Source organism: Ovis aries, chromosome 1 (assembly GCF_016772045.2).
Source record: "Ovis aries strain OAR_USU_Benz2616 breed Rambouillet chromosome 1, ARS-UI_Ramb_v3.0, whole genome shotgun sequence".
NCBI lineage: Eukaryota > Metazoa > Chordata > Mammalia > Artiodactyla > Bovidae > Ovis > Ovis aries.
Window position 1 is genome coordinate 247,568,596 of NC_056054.1, and position 21,432 is coordinate 247,590,027.

The 21,432-nt window shown below is 37.9% G+C and overlaps 1 protein-coding gene across 24 annotated transcripts in view; it reads left to right on the plus strand.

Moving 5' to 3' along the window:
• The window catches only part of TFDP2 (transcription factor Dp-2), a 203,486-nt gene that overhangs the window by 149,998 nt on the left and 32,056 nt on the right, over window positions 1-21,432 (plus strand). For 19 of the 24 annotated variants that reach the window (XM_060394981.1, XM_042236073.1, XM_042236079.1 and 16 more), the window contains 3 exons: window positions 2,414-2,517; window positions 6,581-6,702; window positions 9,513-9,560. In XM_060394981.1, the coding sequence (XP_060250964.1) occupies window positions 2,414-2,517; window positions 6,581-6,702; window positions 9,513-9,560 (274 nt within the window). Of the gene's footprint in view, window positions 1-278; window positions 412-2,413; window positions 2,518-5,470; window positions 5,630-6,580; window positions 6,703-9,512; window positions 9,561-21,432 lie in introns of those variants that run through there. The other 5 variants (XM_060395000.1, XM_060395005.1, XM_060394986.1 and 2 more) reach the window with 3 other exon arrangements.

A 21,432-nucleotide genomic window follows, 5' to 3' on the forward strand; every position in this document is an offset into this window, starting at 1 on the left:
GGCTATCCAGTCGGGGAGTGGTGCTCAACCCTGGCTGCCCCTAGGAGCTTCCTGGAGAACTTTAACAGTCTCATGCCCAGGTTGATTCCAGTTATATCAGCAGCCTGGGGTTGAGACCCAGACATTGGCGGTTTTTTATTGCTTCCCAGATAATTCCATTGCACAGCCAGGGCTGTGAACCTCTATATTAGAGAAGTAAATGCATTCAAATGAGATTTGATAAAGTTCCAAATTAAACAGGTGCCAGCAACATAAAGGAACCAGGGTAAGGAGATAACAAGTAGGATGTGGTTGTTGGTTGAATGAAGAGGGGTTGATGGTTTCCGGCTTGGGTAGTTGGTGCGTGATGATCTATACCAAGAAGGAGAAGCAGATTTGGGTACTGGTCCTTGCTGAGTGGGCATGAGAAGGGTAAGGAATTTGACTTTTTCTAAGTTTTTTATTTTTGTATTGGAGTCCAGCCGATTAACAATGTTGTGATAGTTTCAGGTGGACAGCAGGGGATTCAGCCATACATATACATTTATCTGTTCTCCCCCAAACTCCTCTCCCCTCTGGGCTGCCACATAACACTGAACAGAGTTCCAGGCACTAAACAGTAGGACCTTGTTGGCTCTCCATTTTAAATATTGCAGTATGTACATATCCACCTTCAGCTCCCTAAGTATCCCTTCCCCCAGTCCTCCTCCCACCCCCCAAACCTCTGCAACCATAATTTTGTTCTCTAGGTCTGAGACTCTGGTGTGTAAATAAGTTCATTTGTACAATTTCTTTTTAGATTCTGCCTAGAAGAGATGTCATATGGTTAAAGAATTTGATTTTGAAATGTAGAATTTGAGGGAAATGATATAAGAAACTGAGGGGAAGGAGCCAGTAATATACTTGACAACTCAGAAGACAGGAAATAATTGATGCGAGAGTTCCCTGAGAAGACAGGAAGTACAGAGCAGATGTGAAAGAAGTAGTTTATATGGGAATCTTCCTCTCGGAGAGAAATAAGATTTGAGGGTGCAAGTAAGCTCACCCCAGGCTGAGGAAGAGGAGCCGTAATTCAGCCTCATGGCCTGAGCTCCTTCCTGCGGGAGATCTGTGCAGAACTAAGAGATGAGAGCAGGCATTCAGGAGTTGGGCAGGCTTTGTAGGAGCTAACAAAGGGCCATCTGAGCATGATGTCTTTCTGGTCCTACTCTTAAATGTTGATTTTTCCCCAGAGTTTCAATATTGACCTTCTTTCACACACTTCCTGTATGATCTCCTTTGTTATATTGGATTCCACTGTTATCTTCTGAGAGAAATATTGATAAACGGAAGTTTGTCCAGAAAAGTTATGTATTAATAGTTGACCGTTCAAAAAATTATTGGTCGGCTTTTCATTTGGAGGGATAGCATTTTGCTACCTTAATTTGAAATTTAGTTTGTTGAGATCACTTGAAGACACTGTGAAGATCCTAGTAGTTTCTACCATCAGGAATTTGGTAGCATTATATTTGTTTTTCCAGTATAACAAAAATTTCAAAAAGTGGCTAACTCAACATTTTGAAACCCATGTTAACTTCTAATATTAAAATTTTGTTTTATAGTATAAAATTTTTTAATAGATATTTATTTTATGTCATGTTCTATTTCATCTCCTTGTTGTTATGTTCTGTCATTTATAATAAAGATCTAACTGAAATTCTCAACTGTGATATAAACTATGATTTACGTTAAGTTGTTAGTTGCTCAGTCGTGCCCGACTCTTTGCAACCCCATGGACTGCAGCCCACCAGGCTCCCCTATCCATAAGATTTTCCAGGCAAGGATACTGGAGTGGGTTGCCATCTCTTTCTCCAGGGGATCTTCCCAACCCAGGGATCAAACCCAGGTCTCCTGCACTGTAGGCAGATTCTTTACTGACTGAGCTACAAGGGAAGCCCCGTGATTTACATTATGTACTCTTAAATATTTTTTCCTTTACAAAACCAACTTAAGGTTTAGTGGTTATCAGAGAGACTGGACTATATATTTTGCAGATTTATTTTGCTAATTATCCTCACTACAACAGAGCAGTAGTGTGACTTTTCTCTATGCCTTCTTGTTCATAACTTGATAAATTACTTAAGCACAAATGTGGGCTTCTCAGCTGGCTCAGTGGTAAAGAATCCACCTGCCAGCGCAGGAGACACAGGTCCAGTCCCTGGGTTGGGAAGATCCCTTGGAGAAGGAAGTGACAATCCATTCCAGGCAATCCATTTTCAGGCAATTGCCTGAAAAATCCCATAGACATGCAGCCTGGTGGGCTCCAGTCCATGCGGTAGCAAAAGAGTGAGAAACGGCTTAGCAACTAAACAACAATAAAGGACAGATGTACAGGCTGATAGAAGATGACCTTGACGTTGCAGAACATTAACCCAGTGCTCTAATATCATTTCAGGTAACGTTTCATTTGTTGCATTTCCCGTGTCCAGCACCAACTCACCAACAAAGATTTTACCAAAAACCTTAGGGCCAATAAATGTGAATGTTGGACCCCAAATGGTAAGAAAATCATCATATTTTAGGATTTGAAACTTTGCTTAGTTTATCCTGATTTAAAGGATAGTTGTACTGAAGATGCTTGGTGAAATACTCCCGTGAATACTTTATCTCAGTCACTTAATTTTTAAAGTTTTATTTTTAGCTGAATGTAACTGGTTAGTCTTAAGAAAAAGACACTGTGTTTGTCAATGTTTAATTCTCATGTATTTTTGAATCTGGATTCTGAATGTGTTATATTAAGTTTTTTGCCCCTCTGCGAGGCTTCTCTTGTTTTCAGTTGTTTGAGCCAATTGATTTGAAATCTGTTATGTCTTAGGTTCCTCTCCTTTTTCTTTTAAAATAAACTTTACTGCACTAAAGTATATACTTTGATATAAACTGATTATGACCCAACAGTTAATCTGTATCTGGAGTTACTAATTTGAAAAACTCTTTGATGAAAGGACATTTAGGAAGAAACAACTCACCAATTAATCTTAATCTTTAGCAATAGAAATAGTGAATTTAAATGGAAATATTTAACCATTTCTCTGAAGGTATTCCATTAATTATGCTAGAGCTTAAAGTAGATAGTGCTTTTACGACGGCCTTATTTATAAAGTCACATGCAGCTAATGTATTAATAAAAATGACACCTAATTTAAATGGCCTCACCCGCCATTAGCAAAAGTACGTAAACATTTGAACAATAACTCTTCCTTGTCAGTGCTTATATCTTCTTATCTCTAGAGCCATAAGCATAAATTTTGTTCATAATATATGGTACTGTAGGCTATGCTAAATGCGCAATTACTTAGATAAAAATCTCTTTTAACGTACTCGATGGCTTCGGAAGGTCTTTGAGATCTTAGGACATACTGGACATGACATTTTTCTTGATCTCTTGAGGACTGTTAATCATCTGGAGAATCCAAGCTAAAGATGTTGCCCAGTTCTTTAACTATGTGAAGAATGTCATTTAGCCCCAAGCTCATACAAACTTTAGCTCAGGTGAGGAGCCACAATTCTGCGTAGTTCAGGGTATATTTTGAAACATTTGCTAAGCATTTGGCCCTCACCAGCCACTGCGGTGGGCGCAAGTGAGATCACACACCTGACTTGAAAGCCAGTATTTTGAAAGGTGATTCTATAAACATCAGAATTAAATAAGCTTATGTGACCTTTCATGAATTTGCCCCTTAGAGTACTCCTCTGTTTTGAAAGACTGTTTCCTCTTGATATTTCAGTGATGCTGCTAAGGCTCAAATTTGAATTCCTCTTTGGGAAACGTGATTTTCCTTCCCACTGTCAATTTGAACTAAAAGTTCATATAAGCCTTTACACAGCTCAGTTTTGACGGTGATACATACTCATGTATATGACATACTCCATTACTGCAGACTTCAGAATCTGTCAGGAGTGGAGATTTGGGGCTCTCCTTAAGAGCCAGCCCAAGACCAGTCTTCCTGATTCTCAGGTACTTTTTGTAGTTCTGGGTCCCCAGGCAGGAATCAGAGTTTTCTTTTTAATTTCCTAGTTTATTGTAATTTGATTTCCTAATATATTGTAGAACCCCAGTAAGAACCATTTCTCTCTCTTCTTGTCTCTTTTGCATGGTTTCCCCTAATTTTCAGTCTGTTAACCATGATTTTTAAAACAATTTTGTTAAAAAATTCTTAAGTAAAGCCTCACCTGTTTGCCTCATACTTGCTCTTAAAATTTTTACATATCTCTTTGGAAACTGGATGTTCATGGTAGAGAGAAATTTCAAAAGTTCTCAAAAAAAAAAAAGTTATATTCTGTGTTTATAGAAACTAGAAGTAACTGTGGCTTGGGATTCTTACTGTTTTCTTAAAGGTACCTGGTTTTATATATGTGTGCACACACATATATTTATATAAGATAATCTCATGCTTATTTTAACATGGTTAAAAACTGCATATCTCTTACAATGACAATGAAAATTTTGTGAAATAATGAAACCCTTAAATATAACACTTTGTATTTAAATAGATTCCTTATAGTTTATAGTTACAGATTTTTTCTTTTCAGAATATACATACTCTCTTGGCATTTCTTACTGTAGGTGGCAGTAGTACATAAGATATCTTGATTGAAGGTGGAAAATTTTCAGACTGAGGTTCGGTTGCTATATGACTTTCATAGGCTAAGTATAAATGTTCATTTCCCTTATCAGATCAACTGAATATTATTTTAATTTGGGGCTTCAGAATTAAGGTTCAGTGTTATAAAGCATGTGTGACTTATCACCTATATGAACTAATTTTCCTGTTCATTGGTTTGTCGAGTTTTGTTGACTTCTGTGTGGTTTTGTTGAAGGCTCACTGTCACTGTTCTGGTTTAAGAACTCACTACATCTCACAAGAACTTCTAATATATGGATCCAGTACAAGTGTAGCATCCTACCAGTCTTTGTTGGTGAAATGTTTGTTAAAGGCTTGCTAAGAGGAAGGAACAGAGAGTTGCTGATCACTCTCAGATCAGGAAAGAACAGCAGCTAACAGCCTGACACTGAGGAAGGAAAAATGAACTGGAATGCAACAACTTAGTCCAAAGTCATTCTCAGTAAAGATAACCAGCTTTTCCCTGTGTCCGATTTCCCTTCCTCCTTTGTTGTTCTTCTTCTTTTTGTTTTTTTCCTACAAAGCCCTTAAAATTAGGTAGAACTGAGCCTGTAGAGTCCTAAAGAAAAAAACTCCATAGTTTTTTTTAGACTGTACGAGTAATGCAGTCTGTTGCAGGATAAGTTGGAATACTTGGAATTGCTTTGTGGAGACTCCTATTCTAGGAATACAGTAGACCAGGGGCTGATCAAATACTCAGACTGTATTTCTCAAGCACTCCTCCAGGTCAGCATAATAGAGAACAGAATGTATGATGCAGTGATTGGTGAGAACTACACCCTTCATATGGCATTTTCTTACTGGATTTTATATAATCCTTTCTAGCATATCAATGAAGAAAGAAGCTACTTTTTTTCATCATTTTAAAAGCTGGGTCTTCTGTCTCAGTTCAGTAAATGTTTACTGATTCTTTCCTATGAGTGTCTCCTAGCACTGTGGTAGGCCCTGCAAACACCCTCTACCTTTAAGGATCCTGCATTGAGATGGAGGTGAGGAGTATGGTGGTATGGAAAATGTGGAAGGCTTGGAGGTGCATTCGCCTTGTCTAGTGTTCCTTTTTTCTCATGAGGCAAATTTCTGAATGCCTTGTTTAATGATCCTTGGCATATTGTGAGGATCAGAATTCCCCGGCTATCTGTCGGTATTTGTTGTGTTTTGTTTGACTATAGAATTAATTTATTGAAATAGTTTCCTAATCATTTGTATGTAGTAACATCTCCCCAGCCCCACTAATATTCCCATTCCCTGGAGCATGCCTTTATTTTATTTACTGTTTTTTGTGTATGTGTGTGAAAATAGGATTTTAGTAAAGTCCTTAATCTTAGTTCTATTCATTCCCTTTCTGGAGTCTGTCCATAGGAAATAGAAATTAAAGCCAAGATAATTTTACAAAAAGGTTTATCACAGCATTATTTGTAATACTGAATATTTGTAAAACTCTAATAATAAGAATGTTTTATGGTCTTTAAAATGTGTTTGAAGAATATTTAATGATATGAGGAAATGCTCTTAAAAAGAAACAGATAAAACTGCATCTATATAAGAATCCAAATTGTGTAATGTCTTTGCATATGTTTTGGACTGTGAAAATCTAATTTGATGTTATCCCAGTTCTAGTTAATCAAGTTCAACTAAAATTAGTTTTCATAATTCTAAAGCAAGGTTTTCATTTTTCTGATTTTTAAAATGTTGTCAGTCACCAGCTTAATCCTTCCCAGTTGCTATTCACTTGCTGAAATCCACAGTGTACTTTGTATCAGTGTTAATACTTGTGCTTCAAGATCTTAGAATGTACAAGTGGGTCAAAGGTATTGCTTATATTTTAGATGATTGATATTAAGTACATTTTAGATAATAAGGTTTCCTCCTTATAAGCTTATTTTCTGCCTGTAGGCTTGCCGTAACAACTAAGAATAGTTTTCCTTGTTCTGACTTTACAGATTATAAGCACACCACAGAGACTAACCAGTTCAGGAAGTGTTCTGATTGGGAGTCCATATACCCCTGCACCAGCAATGGTTACTCAGACACACATAGCGGAAGCTACTGGCTGGGTCCCAGGGTAAGAGTGGTACTGCAAGTTACCATTTTTTAAAACTTTTTTTTAAAGTTCTGATCTTTTTTTGCTCACTGTCTTATCTTCTGTTCTTGTTTTATGGCTTTAAAAACTAGTATGTTTCCTTTAAGATCACCTGTTTATTTCATTTTATGTCCTAGCTATAAAATGGGTGTCTAGGATATAAAATGTGCATCTAGGATATAGCCTCTGGATCTTGGTTCCCTGACTAGGGATTGAACCCCTGTCCTCTGCAGTGGAAGCATAGAGTCTTAACCACTGGACCACCAGGGAGTTCCCTGGAACAACCATTTTAAACAGAAAAATAAAATAATAACTGAAACATCTTTCTTCAGCTCTGAAAGAAGACTGCTTTTTTTGATTTGACTTTTAGCCACTTTGAGGATGTAAAAACTGCATTTTATATTGTTTTAACACACATAAGAAAGGAGTTATGTATATGTGTGTGTGTGTTTAGAATTTCTTCTTGAAACTAGCATTTTTGTTTCATGTAAAACCAGAAAAAGAACTAGGAAAAAAAAGAGACCAAAATATATTAAAACTTTCATTGAGTTTTATCTTGATTCTTTTTAAAGCTGGGCAGTTAAATCAGTGTCCCTTCTTCATTACTCATTTGCTGCTTTTAATATCAGGTCTCTGCATGTTCCATCTTTACCTTAGAATAACCTTATTCAACCTTTTCCCCCTTCTTATCATTTTAGTATCTCATCCCTCCATAAAAGGAAATAGTAAAATAAGTGACTGAAAATTTTATTTTGTCCCTTTAGAAATTATTTCCAACGTGGCATACCACACTGGTGGTTCTGTCATTGACTTACACCTGTGAGTTCTAATAAGCAAACAGTAAATCTTGGTTCAGTAAGAATATCCTTGCTTCAAGGATATTAAAGAAATGAATGAAATAACAATCCTGGCAGGGTGCTTTAAGTTACACACACACCGCATTAGAGGCAAAAGGGTTTTGTGTGTGTGTGTGTGTGTGTGTGTGTGTGTGTGTGTGTGTGTGCTTAGTCGTGTCCAGCTCTTTAGAGGTGTGTGTGTGTGCGCGCACGTGCGTGCATGCGTGTGTGTGCGTGCGTGTGTGTGTGTGTCTGCTTAGTCGTGTCCAGCTCTTTGTGACCCTGTGGACTGTAGCCTACCAGGCTCTTCTGTCCATGGAAATCTCCAGGTAAGAATATGGGAGTGGGTTGCCATTTACTTCTCCAGGGGATATTCCCTACCCATTGCATCTCTGCATTGGTAGGCAGATTCTTTACCCCTTGAGACATCGCTTCATATGTATACATAATGTCTTTTCTATTATCAAGTAAGATGAAGTGACAGAATCACCTGTAATTCCATGGCCTTTCAGTTCAGTTCAGTCACTCAGTCATATCTATCTCTTTGCGACTCCATGGACTGCAGTACACTGCAGCTTCCTTGTCCGTCACCAACTCCTGAAGCTTGCTCAAACTCATGTTCATCGAGTCAGTGATGCCATCCAGCCATCTCATCCTCTGTCGTCGCCTTCTCCTCCTGCCTTCAGTCTTTACCAGCATCAGGGTCTTTTCCAGTGAGTCAGTTCTTTGCATCAGGTGGTCTAAGTATTGGAGTTTCAGCTTCAGCATCAGTCCTTCCAATGAATATTCAGGACTGATTTCCTTCAGAATTGACTGGTTTGATCTCCGTGCAGTCCACAGGACTCTCAAGAGTCTTTTCCAACACCATAGTTCAAAAGCATCAATTCTTCAGCACTCAGCTTTCTTTATAGTCCCACTTTCACATCCATACATACCTACTGGAAAAACCATAGCTCTAACTAGACGGACCTTGGTCGGCAAAGTAATGTCTGTGCTGTCTAGGTTGGTCATAACTTTCTCCCAAGGAGCAAGTGTCTTTGAATTTCATGGCTGCAGTCACCATCTGCAGTGATTTTGGAGCCCAAGAAAAGAAAGTCCATAACTGTTTCCGTTGTTTCCCCTATCTATTTGCCATGAAGTGATGGGACCAGATGCCATGATCTTCGTTTTTTGAATGCTGAGTTTTAAGCCAGCTTTTTCACTCTCCTCTTTCACTTTCATCAAGAGGCTCTTTGTTCCATCTTTAACAATAGCATGTTAAGTCCATAATAGCATGTTAAGTCCATAATAATAGCAATACCATGACCTTCATTCAGTCCTTAACAATATCCTCATATACATCTGCAAGTTAGGTTCGAGTTTTAATGAAAGCCAAGTCTCTGCCAGTAGTGCTGGCCTGCTTTGGAGATGACCAGGGTTTGGCTATTTTCAATAACTGGCTGTGCTTTATACTGCATGTAGTATGATTGTCTAATGTTTTTAAGAACCAGTCTTCCCAGAGTGAATAAACTTTTCTGTACCTTCTCATTTATTGTTTTTGTTTCATTGGTAGACACACAAGTCGTGTCTGACTCTTTGTGACTCCATGTACTGTAGCCCACCAGGCTCCTCTGTCCATGGGATTCTCCAGACAAGAATACTGGAGTGGGTTGCCATTTCCTTCTCGAGGGGATCTTCTTCACCCAGGGATCAAACCTGTGTCTCCTGCAGGAAAGCCCTTCTCATTTATAAATTTGCAATATTTCTTCCTAGAGATTCGTTAAGCTCATTTCAAACCTATGACTGTTGTGATTTCTTGGGTCCAGTGACAAAATTTAAGTTCTGATTTTATGTACATATCTTTTGTAATTCTTAATTTTGTGTTTGGATATATATTCAGTGTGGAATTAGATCAGTTAAAATAAATTATTCATGAAGTAAAGTTCCTTACGCATTTTCATTTTTTTTTCTTTTCAGTGATAGAAAACGGGCTAGAGAATTTATAGACTCTGATTTTTCAGAAAGGTGAGTAAAAGTTTTAAGTAATTTGTTCAAGAGATTCTATTGCATAGAGAGAGGTTTAGTACCCAGACTCTTAAGTAATGAGATGTTTTTCTTCGTGTAACTTTAAGTTCATTAAATTTCAACTGTTATTTCATTCCACATTGAGTATTCTACTTCACTCATCATTGCATAAGTGTATTATGTTTATGTAGTTTCAGAAGATACTGTTCTGTGGGTAGCTTGGCTCTTGGCAGTTTGCTATTTAGCGCACTCCCTCCTTTGGGGAGATGAAGTGTTCTGCTAAAGTGACTATTCTTGATTACCTCAAAATATACAAACTTTAAAAACAAGTTTTCTTGAACACATTTAAAGATCATAGTAAATCCTCACTTCTTTTTTTTTTTTAAACCTTCCAGTTCTGTTGAGATATAATTAACATACAGCCCTGTATACATTTAAGGTAATACAGCACAGTAATTTGATTTGTTAATACGTTACATCATAAAGCAGTTATCACAGTAAGTTTAGTGAACCATCTCATATGGATATAAAATAAATACGTAAAAATTTTTCTTGTGACAAGAACTCTTAGGATTTATTCTCATATATAACATACGGGGCTTCCCAGGTGGCGAGCTCACAGGACATGAGGGTTCCACCCCTGGGTCGGGAAGATCCCCTGGAGGAGGAAATGGCACCCCACTCCAGTACTCCTGCCTGGAAAATGCCATGGATTGAAGAACCTGGTGGGCTACAGTCCATGGGATCACTAAGAGTTGGACACAACTGAGTGCCTATGCACACACACACATATAAAATACAGTCGTGTTAATTTACCATGTCGTACATTACATCTCCTTTCTTAAATAATACAAGTGTAGTGTAATCCTTCCTTAGACTGTTAGGACAGTGATTCTCAGTTCTAGGTGTGCAGCAGAATCACCTATGGTCTGTTGAGTAAACTATAATTGCTTACTAAATCAGAAACTCCAGGATTGAAACCTTATCACTTTAGGATCATTATTTGAACTCAGTATTTCACCCAAGTCACTAAACTAAGTATCATATTAATGTCACATTATACTAAAATAAAACATAATCTCAGAGGCTGTTTAGATAAAACCTTGCCAGCAACACTTTCTAGATTGATTCTAGAGCTTTTTTAATTGCTTTTTTCCAACGATGTTTTAGTCTCCTTTCTCCTGTTAGGTCATCGGCTTTCAACACAGCTTTCTGTCTTTTCCAGTTTCTAGTTGCTACCTCAGATTTGTTGTACACTGAGAAACTACTTGGCCAGATGTGTTAGAATCCCATCTGAAATAAAAGTGAACGGGCCCCGAAGTGAAGACCTCGAGGCTGTGTTTTCAAATGTTTGTTTTCTTGCATGACACTAGCTCTGGTTTAGTTCCTTGCTGACCTTTGTTGTTCTCAGATCTTAACTGTTTTGAACAGATAAAATCATATCTGAGAAGCTGCTGTATTACATAGAACTGTATGGTGAGATGGTCTTTTCTCTCTAATGGGAATTCATTTTTCCAACTCATACTGTTTCATCTTCATGTTTAACCTGGGAAAGGGCAGCAGTACAACTTTTTAACCGTGTATTCGGCAGTGTTTACGGCCTTAAAATGGAACTGTTCACTTGTTATGATTGCCGTCACCTGAGTATGCAAATAATACAAAAAAGCAAGGTTCTTTTTATTCTTCATAAGAGAGGAAACTCTAGAGATAGCGTATAGAAGTGCCAGACTAGGTTTGTTGCCATAACCATTGACTTGACTTCGCTTTTCTGCATTTGCTTCATGGGCCTTTTTTCCTAGTGCTTTCTATATTACTCTCCTTTTATTCTTTAATATAACTTTTCTGTATTGAATCCCATCCCCCCCCCAACCAAACCACCCAAATGACTACAGGTGGTTTTCTTCTTGTGTTATTGTTCTTACACTTATTCCTTTCCTCCAGATGAATGTGTTTTTTTATAATGCCGTAAAAAGTCTTGGGTTCCCTTTTCCCCCGTGCTAAGGTTCAAAAAGCCAGCTCTCAACCACAAACTAATCTCTTCACTTCTTCATTGTCTCTTTAGTGATTTAATCTCTCTATGGTGATTAAATACAGTAAGTCTTTTTGTTAGTGTTCCTTGGGGACATAGATTTATATATATAATACACATGCATACTTCCACATGGATATATACTATATAAGGTTTTTATCCTCATCTTACCACTTGACAGTACAACTTGAAGTATGTTTTACACAGCTCTTCCTTTGTTGAGTTCCTTTGCAAGACCAAGTCACTTTCTGAAGAAATCTTGTTGATAGGTAAAGGATCCATTGAAGGATTCTTGTTAGTTTTTTCTTTGTGTTCTGATCCACTGAACTTCTTTGCAAAGAGGTTGTAGAAATTGCTTTGAAAGCCCCCTTTCTGGTCTCGCCTGGAGTTTTGATCCTGAAAGATGTTTGTTCCCTTTTGTCTTTCTTCCTTGGACAGTCTGGTGGTGTCTTGCAAATACATCTCTTCCAAATAGGAAGTGTCCTATGTGAGAGTTCCCTGGGGGGAAGAAAGGTCCTGGGTGTTTGACAGATAGCAGCAATAGCCTACATGTGTTTACTTTATTTCTGTCTTCAAGGAATAGGATTTAGCACAGTGGTGTTTTTCTCTTCCTTTGTGCTCATATACTCTTTATATATATTTTATTCTGTTGGAATATAGGTAAAACTTTTATTTACAATAAACTAATTTAAACTCAGTCATGTCCGACTCTTTGCAACCCCATGGACTGTAGCCTACAAGGCTCCTCTGTCCATGGAATTTTGCAGGCAAGCGTATTGGAGTGGGTTGCCATTTCCTTCCCCAAATTTAAACTATAATAAACTAATAATAAAAATCAATATAATTAATATCTGTACTGCTTTGACGATGTTTATGAAGTTGTCTGTTTATTCAACAAGTGTTTTGAATATCTGCTAAGTGTTGGTAAGTTCTAGGCATGGATGAGAATGATAAGCAAGATAGATAAGTCTCTGCCCTTGAAGAGCTTATATTTGGGGAGGAGGTGCAATAAAGAAGTAAGATAACTAGGTTGTGATAGGTGGTATGCAAAAAACTAAGAAGGAGATAGTAGATAATTGGAAGGATGGTGGCTACCTTAGAAAGGCCTCTCTAAGGGGTGATGTTTGAATACAAGGAAGACAGGCTAGTTCCTTGAGGAGCTTGGGATTCTAGGCACAAGGAATGGCGAATGCAGAGCTCCCAAGTGAGGAACCAGGTTGTGATACTCAGGGAAGCACAGTGGCTTGGAGATCATGAGCAAGTCAGAGAGAGATACGAGATGAGGAGGGAGAGGTAGACACAGGTCAGAGTATGAAAGGCCTTGTAGGTCATGGTAGAGAATTTGGGTTTTATTCTAAACAGGATTTTAAGCAGGGAAGTAATGTGATCTGATTCATACTGACTGCTGAGAGGGATCTGGACTCTAAGGAGATAAGAGCAAAAGTGGAGAAATAAGTTAGAAGGCAGGAGGCAGTGACCTGACAGTGGAGATGGGAAAAAATAGGTAAATTTTGCAATTTGGAAACAGAATTTATTGATGGATTGAATGAAGGAAAGAGAAACAAAGGATGACTTGATTTTTTGCAGTAAGAGCTAGGTGAATACTGGTGCCATTAGCATTTACTGTAGTTAGGAATAGGTTTGGGGAGGAATTGAGTTTTGTTCTGGACACATGAAGTTTGAGAGGTTTTTCAATTTTCTATGTATGTATCAAGAGTATCAATTAGTGTAATCAGTAGTATCCTCAGTTTGGATGAGGCCAACCCAGGCCTGGATGACATAATGCAAGGTGGAGAAAGAGTGAAGATCTGTAAATAATAAACATTTCTTTCCCATTTCCCCTCTCCCTCACACAGTGGATATAAATACACAGGAAAATGGGATTTGGGTTGGATTTTTTCCCCTAAATTATGTTACTAAATTACTTTGCTGATTTAAATATTCTGGTTAACTTACTTTAATGAGAAAGGTAGTTTTTATTATATATTATGTGTAATTTCTTGTTTAAATGGGATAAAGAGACTAATAGAAATGATAGTGTTTACAGCCTGTGACCAAATTTTCATGTTATTTGGAAAGAGGGTTTGAGTGGTTCAGAGAGCTCAGGTTTGAGAAAATGTGTAAACTCTACTTTTAAGATTTTGAGGTAATTCCCTGGTGGCCCAGGAGTTAGGGCTATGTACTCTTACTGTCAAGGGCCTGGGGGTGATCTTTGGTTGGGAAACTAAAATCTCAAAAGCTGTACAGCACAGCCAAAAATAAATAAATAAAACTGGCCCACTTGAAAAATTTAGATAGGGAGCTTCTAGTTTGAGATGATGGATTGAATAGTCATTTTTAATCTCCAACTCATAAGATTCTGTTGAAATATTTTGTGTATTTAAAAAAAAAAAGGAAATCTCATAAATGCCATAAAACATGATAGAGGTGTAGGGTTCTCCAGGATTAGGAGATGAAGGCTGGTGTGATTATAAAGATGACAAGTGAAAGTGGACAAACCCATGTCCCAAAATACGCATGGGAAAAGTCAGATTGGGAGACAGAAGCTATTTTCACTTGCACTGACTTGGTGAGGTCCCAGGCCCAGAGTTGAGAGGCATAAAAAGTGAGAATGAATTGGTGGGGGAAGGACCGAGGATGATGAAATGACACCTATCCAAGGAGCACCTGGGCCAGTGGAACCTGCTCAACCCTCCAGATGGCCAGATGGCCTGTGCCCCGTCTCCACACACAGAAATTACATGTTGTAGCATAGATTATCCTTCCTTCCTTTTCATTGCCTGCCTGCCTTTTTATGTACAATATAACATTGTATGGATATATCGCATTTTTCCTGTATTTGTTCATTAATGATGGACATCTGAGTTGTTTCTCCATTTTAACTTCCCTTATGGCTCAGATGGTAAAAGCATCTGCCTGTAATGCAGGAGACCCGGGTTCAATCCCTGGGTCAGGAAGAGCCCCTGGAGAAGGAAATGGCAACCCACCCCAGTACTCTCAGCTGGAAAATCTCATAGATGGAGGAGCCTGGTAGGCTACAGTCCATGGGGTCGCTAAGAGTTGGACACAACTGAGTGACTTCACTTTCACTTTCTGTTTTGGCTGTTATAAATGCTGCTGTAAACACTTGTGAACAAATCAGTTCTCATTTCTCTTGAATATATATCTAGGAATAAAATTACCTATGGCAATTCTTTCTTTAGCTTTTTGAGTAACTGTCAGTTATATTCCCACCAACAAAGGTTATGTCTCCAGCTCCTTACCAACATTTCCTATCCATCTGTTTTTATTTTAGCCATCCTTGTGAATGTGAAGTATATCTCATTTTGGTTTTAATTTGCAATTCATAGTGGTTGATGATGTTAAGCATTTTTTCAAGTGTTTATTGGCTGTTTGTATATCTTTTTATTTTCCTAGTACAAATATTTTATGAGTAATTTCTGGCAGTTTCTAACCACTGGAGTATATTGCACAATAAACCACATCATATTTTCCAGGAAGAAAAAAAAAAACACTAAATATGAATAGTAATGACATCACCTACTGAATTAGGACAGTTAAAATTTGCTTCAAATATTCCTTTGTGGGAAGGGACACCACACTTTCACTCAGTTAAGAGAAATATTTTTAGAGTCTGGAGATCTTTTGTGGGTTTTTGTTTTTTAAAATCATGCCATGAATTCATAGGGAGTGGGTTCTGGCAGCTCCAGCTCTCTCCCATTAGTTCTCAGAAAGTGTGCCTTTCTGGGTGGAGCAGGCTGGTGCATCAGTTGATCCCAAGTACCTTTTTTGACTTTTTTCTTTTTCTCATCACTTTCCTTCACATGTTTCTGGAAGCTCTCTCGGCCATTAGAGTGCTTAATTTGCTCCATGTGCTCAGTCATTCTTTGGGCAAGCGTCTTGCCCTTAACTTGCTGGTTTGTTTACAACAATGGCAACAGCATGCTGGACGGCATGGCGGCCTCTTCCAGTGTCGCTGTGGTGGCGTTTGTGGGGAATTGCTTTGTGAACAGTGCCCATTCCTTTGATGTCTACAAGGTCATATTTCTCGTAGAGTCTCAAGTTTGTGGCCAAAGGAACAACTCCGTGTTTTCTGAAAAGCCTAGAGAACAGAGCAGATGCCTCTCGTCTTTCCTTTTATGTTGGTCATTTCGGCAGATTGCTAGCAAGATGGCATTCCAGCTTAAAGGAAGGCTAAATATCTTCTTTGAAGAACTCTATTGAGATCTTTTGGTTTGTTGGTGGTGCTGGTTTTGTTATTGAGTCATAAGAATTCTTTATGGGTTATAGATACAAGACTGTTGTCGGATATATGGTTTGCAAAAAAGTTCTGATCTCTGGACTGATTTTTCACCTACAGGAAGCACAGAACTTTCAAAATTTGACTGTGTTTATCTTGTTTATATTTTCTCGTGGTACTTATGTTTTTGGTATCATATCTTATTTTAAGAATTGCGAAGTCCCAAGATCATAAAGACTTAACACCAATATTTTTAACAGGTTTATGAGTTTTGTGCTTACATTTAGATCCTTGACCCATTTTGAGTTAATTTTTGTAGCCTGTGACATTTTAAAGTTTATTTGTTTAATATAACTCAAAAGCATATAGAAGATCTGTGAAAATGTAGACATTTTAATAACATTTTTTCAACCATTTGAATTTCTAAAATAAGCCTGGTTTTAAGTTTATTATTTCAAATTATTAGCTAAATTTAAAAAGTACACTCTGTATTATTTTGTTCTTAACCCTCATTTTGTGATGGGGAGTCAAGCATTCCTGAACTATTTTTGTCAAGAAAAGGCACATCTTCTCTGAATGTGGTAGCAGTAATAGTAAGCCAAATGTGACAATGAAAGTAATTTAAAGAATGAAGAACAAGAAAGTTTGTTTTGCTCAGAAGCATAATCCCTTGTATACTGAGTTGGTTTTTTGAAAGTAATTAATTACAAAATGCTGGAAACCTCAGCATATTATTTTATAGATGCATAAAAGCCATCAACCCTTAAACATAAAAGACAATGAAACATAAATTCAAAACCAAAACAACAAAAAACCACTGAGAAAATAGATTAATAAATTCAAAACGTATAAACAAACACTGAGAAAATACATTATTGTGCGTCTATCACCGCTATCCATCTCCAGAACTTTTCCACCATCCCCTACTAGAAACCCATACCTATTAAGGAACATCTCTTCACTCTCTCCTCTTGCAGTCTCTGGGAACCATAGTTATACTTTCTGTCTCCATAAATTTGACAGTTCTAGGTAGCTCGTATAAAAGAAATCATATGATATTCATCTGCTGATGGACATTTAGGTTTTCACCATTTGACTATTATGAATGTTGCTGGTATGAGTGTGGGTGTACAAACATCTGTTTGAGTCCCCTACTTGAAATTTCTTTGCATATACACCCTGAAGGGGAATTGCTGGATCATACGGTAATTATATACTTTGTTTTTGTGGAAGCACCATAGTATTTTCTGTAGAGACTGCACCACTTTTACGTTCCCACCAGTGGTGGGTGCATGAAGGGTCCAATTTTTCCATGCCCTCCCAGTGCTTATTGGCTGGGGTTTTCTTTGTTTGTTTTGTTTAAAGTCATCCTAATGTGTGTGAATGATATCTCATTGTGGTTTTGTTCTGCGTTTCCCTAATGATTAGTGATATTGAACATCTTTTCATGTACTTATTGGCCATTTGTATATCTTCTTGGAAGAAATGTCTGCTCAAGTCTTTTGTCCATTTTGAGTTGTTTTTTGTTGTTGTTGTTAAGTTCTTCATCTAGCCTTTAACTTGTAAAATTCTTTTACTGGAGGCATTGTACACTTAACTTTGAAAAAAGTGGTTTACAGGTTTGGTTGTAGGACCAAGTCCCCTATCTGTACTGGAGGTATCAGCTGTCCTTAATTCGGTTGAATTAGATGTAAATGTTGATTGGTTTGGCATGATGATCCACCAGCCTTCCAAAGGTGCGGCTTCATTTCTTGATTCAGCCACTGTTGAGGTGTATCCTTCGGTTGTATTGCTTATGAAACTTCATTTAGTGTGTTAATCTGTAGGTCTATCCACGTTGCTGCAGATGTCATCTTTTCATTCTTTTTTATGTCTGGTTATATTCTGTGAGAGATGATGAGAGCCTGAACTAGGGTCATGGGAAGAGAGAGAAGAATTCAAGAGCTCTTTAAGACAAGACTTAGATTACATTTGATAGAATTTGATTAGATAGAAAGGATTAGGATGACTCTGTTGTTTCTGTTTCAGGCAGTTGGGTGAATGCTATCACTCATCTAGATGAGAACTGCAGTAGGATCAGAAGTTACGTATTGGCATGTTGAGTTCCCCGTTGTATTTTTAATATGTTATTGTGATGTATAAAGACCCCTACCTAGAAAATTTTAAACTTCTCCTCTATTATATCTCAATCTTCTTTTTTCCATATCAAGAATCCTGACTTTTAAGGACATTGAGGATGAAAAGGACGATAGAATTAGTGTATATGGTAATTACTCATTGACTTTATCCCATATTATATACTTAATAGTCCCAAATAATAATAATAATGTAACCTAATGTGATTGTGCATACTAAGCTGCTTCAGTCGTGTCCAGCTCTTTGCAACGGTATGGACAGTAGCCTGCCAGGCTCCTCTGTCCGTGGATTTCTCCAGGCAAGAATACTAGAGTGGGTTGCCGTGCCCTCCTCCAAGGTATATTCCTGATTCTCAGGGTATCTTCCTGACCAGGGTTCGAACCCTCATTTCTTAAGTTTCCTGCATTGGCAGACAGGTTCTTTACCAGCACCACCTGTGAAGCACTGAAAACATTAAAAATTTTTCTGTATATGTTCTCTCCATTCTTTTCTCATTTTTCTAATAATCATAGGTAATAGTCCTATAGTGTTGAAGCATACACCTATTTATACACTATACTATATGCCTCTTAGCTCTCACTTAATCTTAACGTCTACAGTTAACTGTACATAAATTTCTCACAAGACCTTTATGTCAGTGTTTCTCTAATCATTTTGACTGTCTCAGTCAGTTTTGCTGAATATAAAAATTCTTGGCTCATACTTTGTTGGAGTTTCTTAAATGCCTTAATTTTCTTCTAGTGTAACAGCTTGCTCTTGGAAAATCTGATACTCTTTTTTTTTTTTTTTTTCTAAATGTCTAAATAATTTTTTTCTTTGAAATCCAGCAATTTTACTGGAATCTTTTGGTCTTTGTCATTCTGGGTTGATATAGTCTCTTTTCTTCTTTTATTTCATAAACATTTTCTTGACTTAACAGCACTTAGTATTTATTCTCTTCCCTTGCCTTGATTTTCTTCTTCAGAAACTCTTATTGTCCATATATTCTTTGCCTACCTTCTGTGTTTTTCATTTGCTCTTGAATGTCAATTGTGGGAGTCACATGGGCTAGACTGTTGCAACCTCCTCAGTCTTTATTTCAGCCTCCTACACTCAGCTGGTATGGAAGAGGGCAGAACTTCTCATTTCAACTGCTGCTCTCAAATTGGCCTGTTCTTTCTAGCAAATTCTTGTTAGTTCCATTAAATGCCGCTCGATTGAGTATTATTTTTCTACCAACACAGACACTACTGTGTAAGCCTTTGGCCCCAGTTTGTAATCTGGGGTGGGTTGAAGATACCTTGTCAGTTAGTTTTGTTATAAACGTTGTCAAGGGGCTCAGGCTTTGCTGTTTACTTGCTCTGTTTTTTATGGGGATTTGGAGAGTTTGAGAACTATGCTGCTGTTGCTGTCTTTCCACACTCTCTTAAAACTGGAGATGTGTATGTGTGTGTGTGTTTACAGTCTATATGACTCAGAATTTAAATAAATTGTTAAGTCATTTATAATCTGTAGATTTTCCCTCTGTATTTTTCTCTTTTTCCCTTCCAAATTATTAGCTGAAGAAACCACATTATATGTCCTGAATAAAAATTCTAAAGATTTTGCGTATCGCATCTCTTTTTTTAAATTAATTGATTGATTGATTTCTGGCCGCTGCTGGGCTTCAGTAGTTGCAGCAGGTACACGGGGCCAGCCACTCTGAGGCATGTAGGATCGTCCCTTACCAGAGATAGAGCCCATGCCCTGCATTGGCAGGCAGACTCTCAACCCCTGGGCCTCCAGGGGAGTCCCGCAGCATCTCTTTAGTACAGGCTAACATGTTCTTCTGTCTTCAGTGTCTCCTTTAAACTGGAAGGTGGGTCTTGTGTTGTGACCATATTCAGGTTCCATGATAGGCTGTACACTTGAAAAACAAACACCTGAATGGGCCAGGTCAAGGAAAGCAAGTAATACAGGGTCAGAAGCACTGAAGTGAGAAACTCCAGTTGCAAAGCTGGCATTGCAAAACAGGCAAATCCATCGAAACAGAAAGTAAAACAGTGGTTGCCAAGGGCTTGAGCACAGGCGGGTGGGGAGTGACTGCTTATGGGGACAGAATTTCTTTTTAAGGTGGAGAAATGAGGTTGTGGTGATGGTTGTGTAACTCTTGAACAAAACCACTGAATTTTATACTTGAAAAGATGAAGTTTATGGTGAGTGAATTGTATTTCAATAAAGCCGTTACCTTGAAAAAGAAAGTTAGATTTGAAAAGGAAGAGAGTATTGCCTAATCGCTGGGACTGATAAGAACTGGATGCAGGTGCTGATAGGTTTATGAGTGGCCTCTCCCACTGGCTGTAGACTTAGGTATTATTCTACTGTCTACTGAATATACCCATTTGGATATTCTATAGGCATGTCAAACTCAACCTCATCACGGCCCAATAGAATGTAATACAAGCCACATGTGAGTTTTAATTTTCCAGCATTCAGTTTAAAAAGTAAACTGGAATATGTGAGACTGATGTTATATCTTTTATTTAATCTAGTATATCTAAAGGGTAATTAATAGAAAAATTATACCTTCATCTCTCATGTAGGTCTTTGAAATTAACAGCATACTTGATTGAGACTTGTCCCATTTCAGGTGTTTGATAGCCACAAGTAGAATATGCCCAGAGTACTAGACAATGCAAGTGAAAAGGTTTAACATGAAATTCATGAATTCGTTCCAAATTCCTCTATCTCAGTAATGACCCCTCCTTTTAAGGATTATTGCCCTGTTTCCCTCTTCCTTACCATCCACAGCAGTCAGTCACTTAGTTCTGCTGATTTTTATCTTTAACATTTTTGCAAATCCATCTCTCCTTATCTAGTCCTACCAGTTGCTCGAATTCCAGGACTCAGCATTGCTTGCTTGGACCATTACAGTAATCTGTCCAATGAGTCTCCCTGTTTCTGCTTCTGCCCTCCATAAATTACTCGGCAGCCAGAATCTCTGCCTCACTGAAAATTTTACCATGCCACTCCACCCCTCAGTACCACTGAGTGCTATAACAGTATTTCAGTAGTAGTCTGTGATCCACAGTGAATACACAGAGAGGATTCTTTTGGGAATGCAGGGAAAGAAAGTAGATATCTTCCCTTACTCTTTTGAAAAGAACATTTAGCATCTATTTCTTAGTGGACATACAGGTAAATAACTTACAAATGAATGTAATTCTACTGATGGAATATGATGAAGTCTAGGTTCCTCTGCACAGCAGACTCCCCATTTCCCTCCAGCCTCTGCTTTTGGAAGCTTGACTATTTTAGATATTTCATACAAGTGAAATCATGCAACACTGGTCCTTCAGTGACTGGTTTATTTATTTCACTTAGCATGATGTCCCCCAGGTTCATCCATGTTGTCACATACGGCAGAATTTTTTTTTCAAGGTTGAATAATATTTTGTTGTATATATATAAATATGTCTGTATGTCTGTGTGAATATATATGTATACAC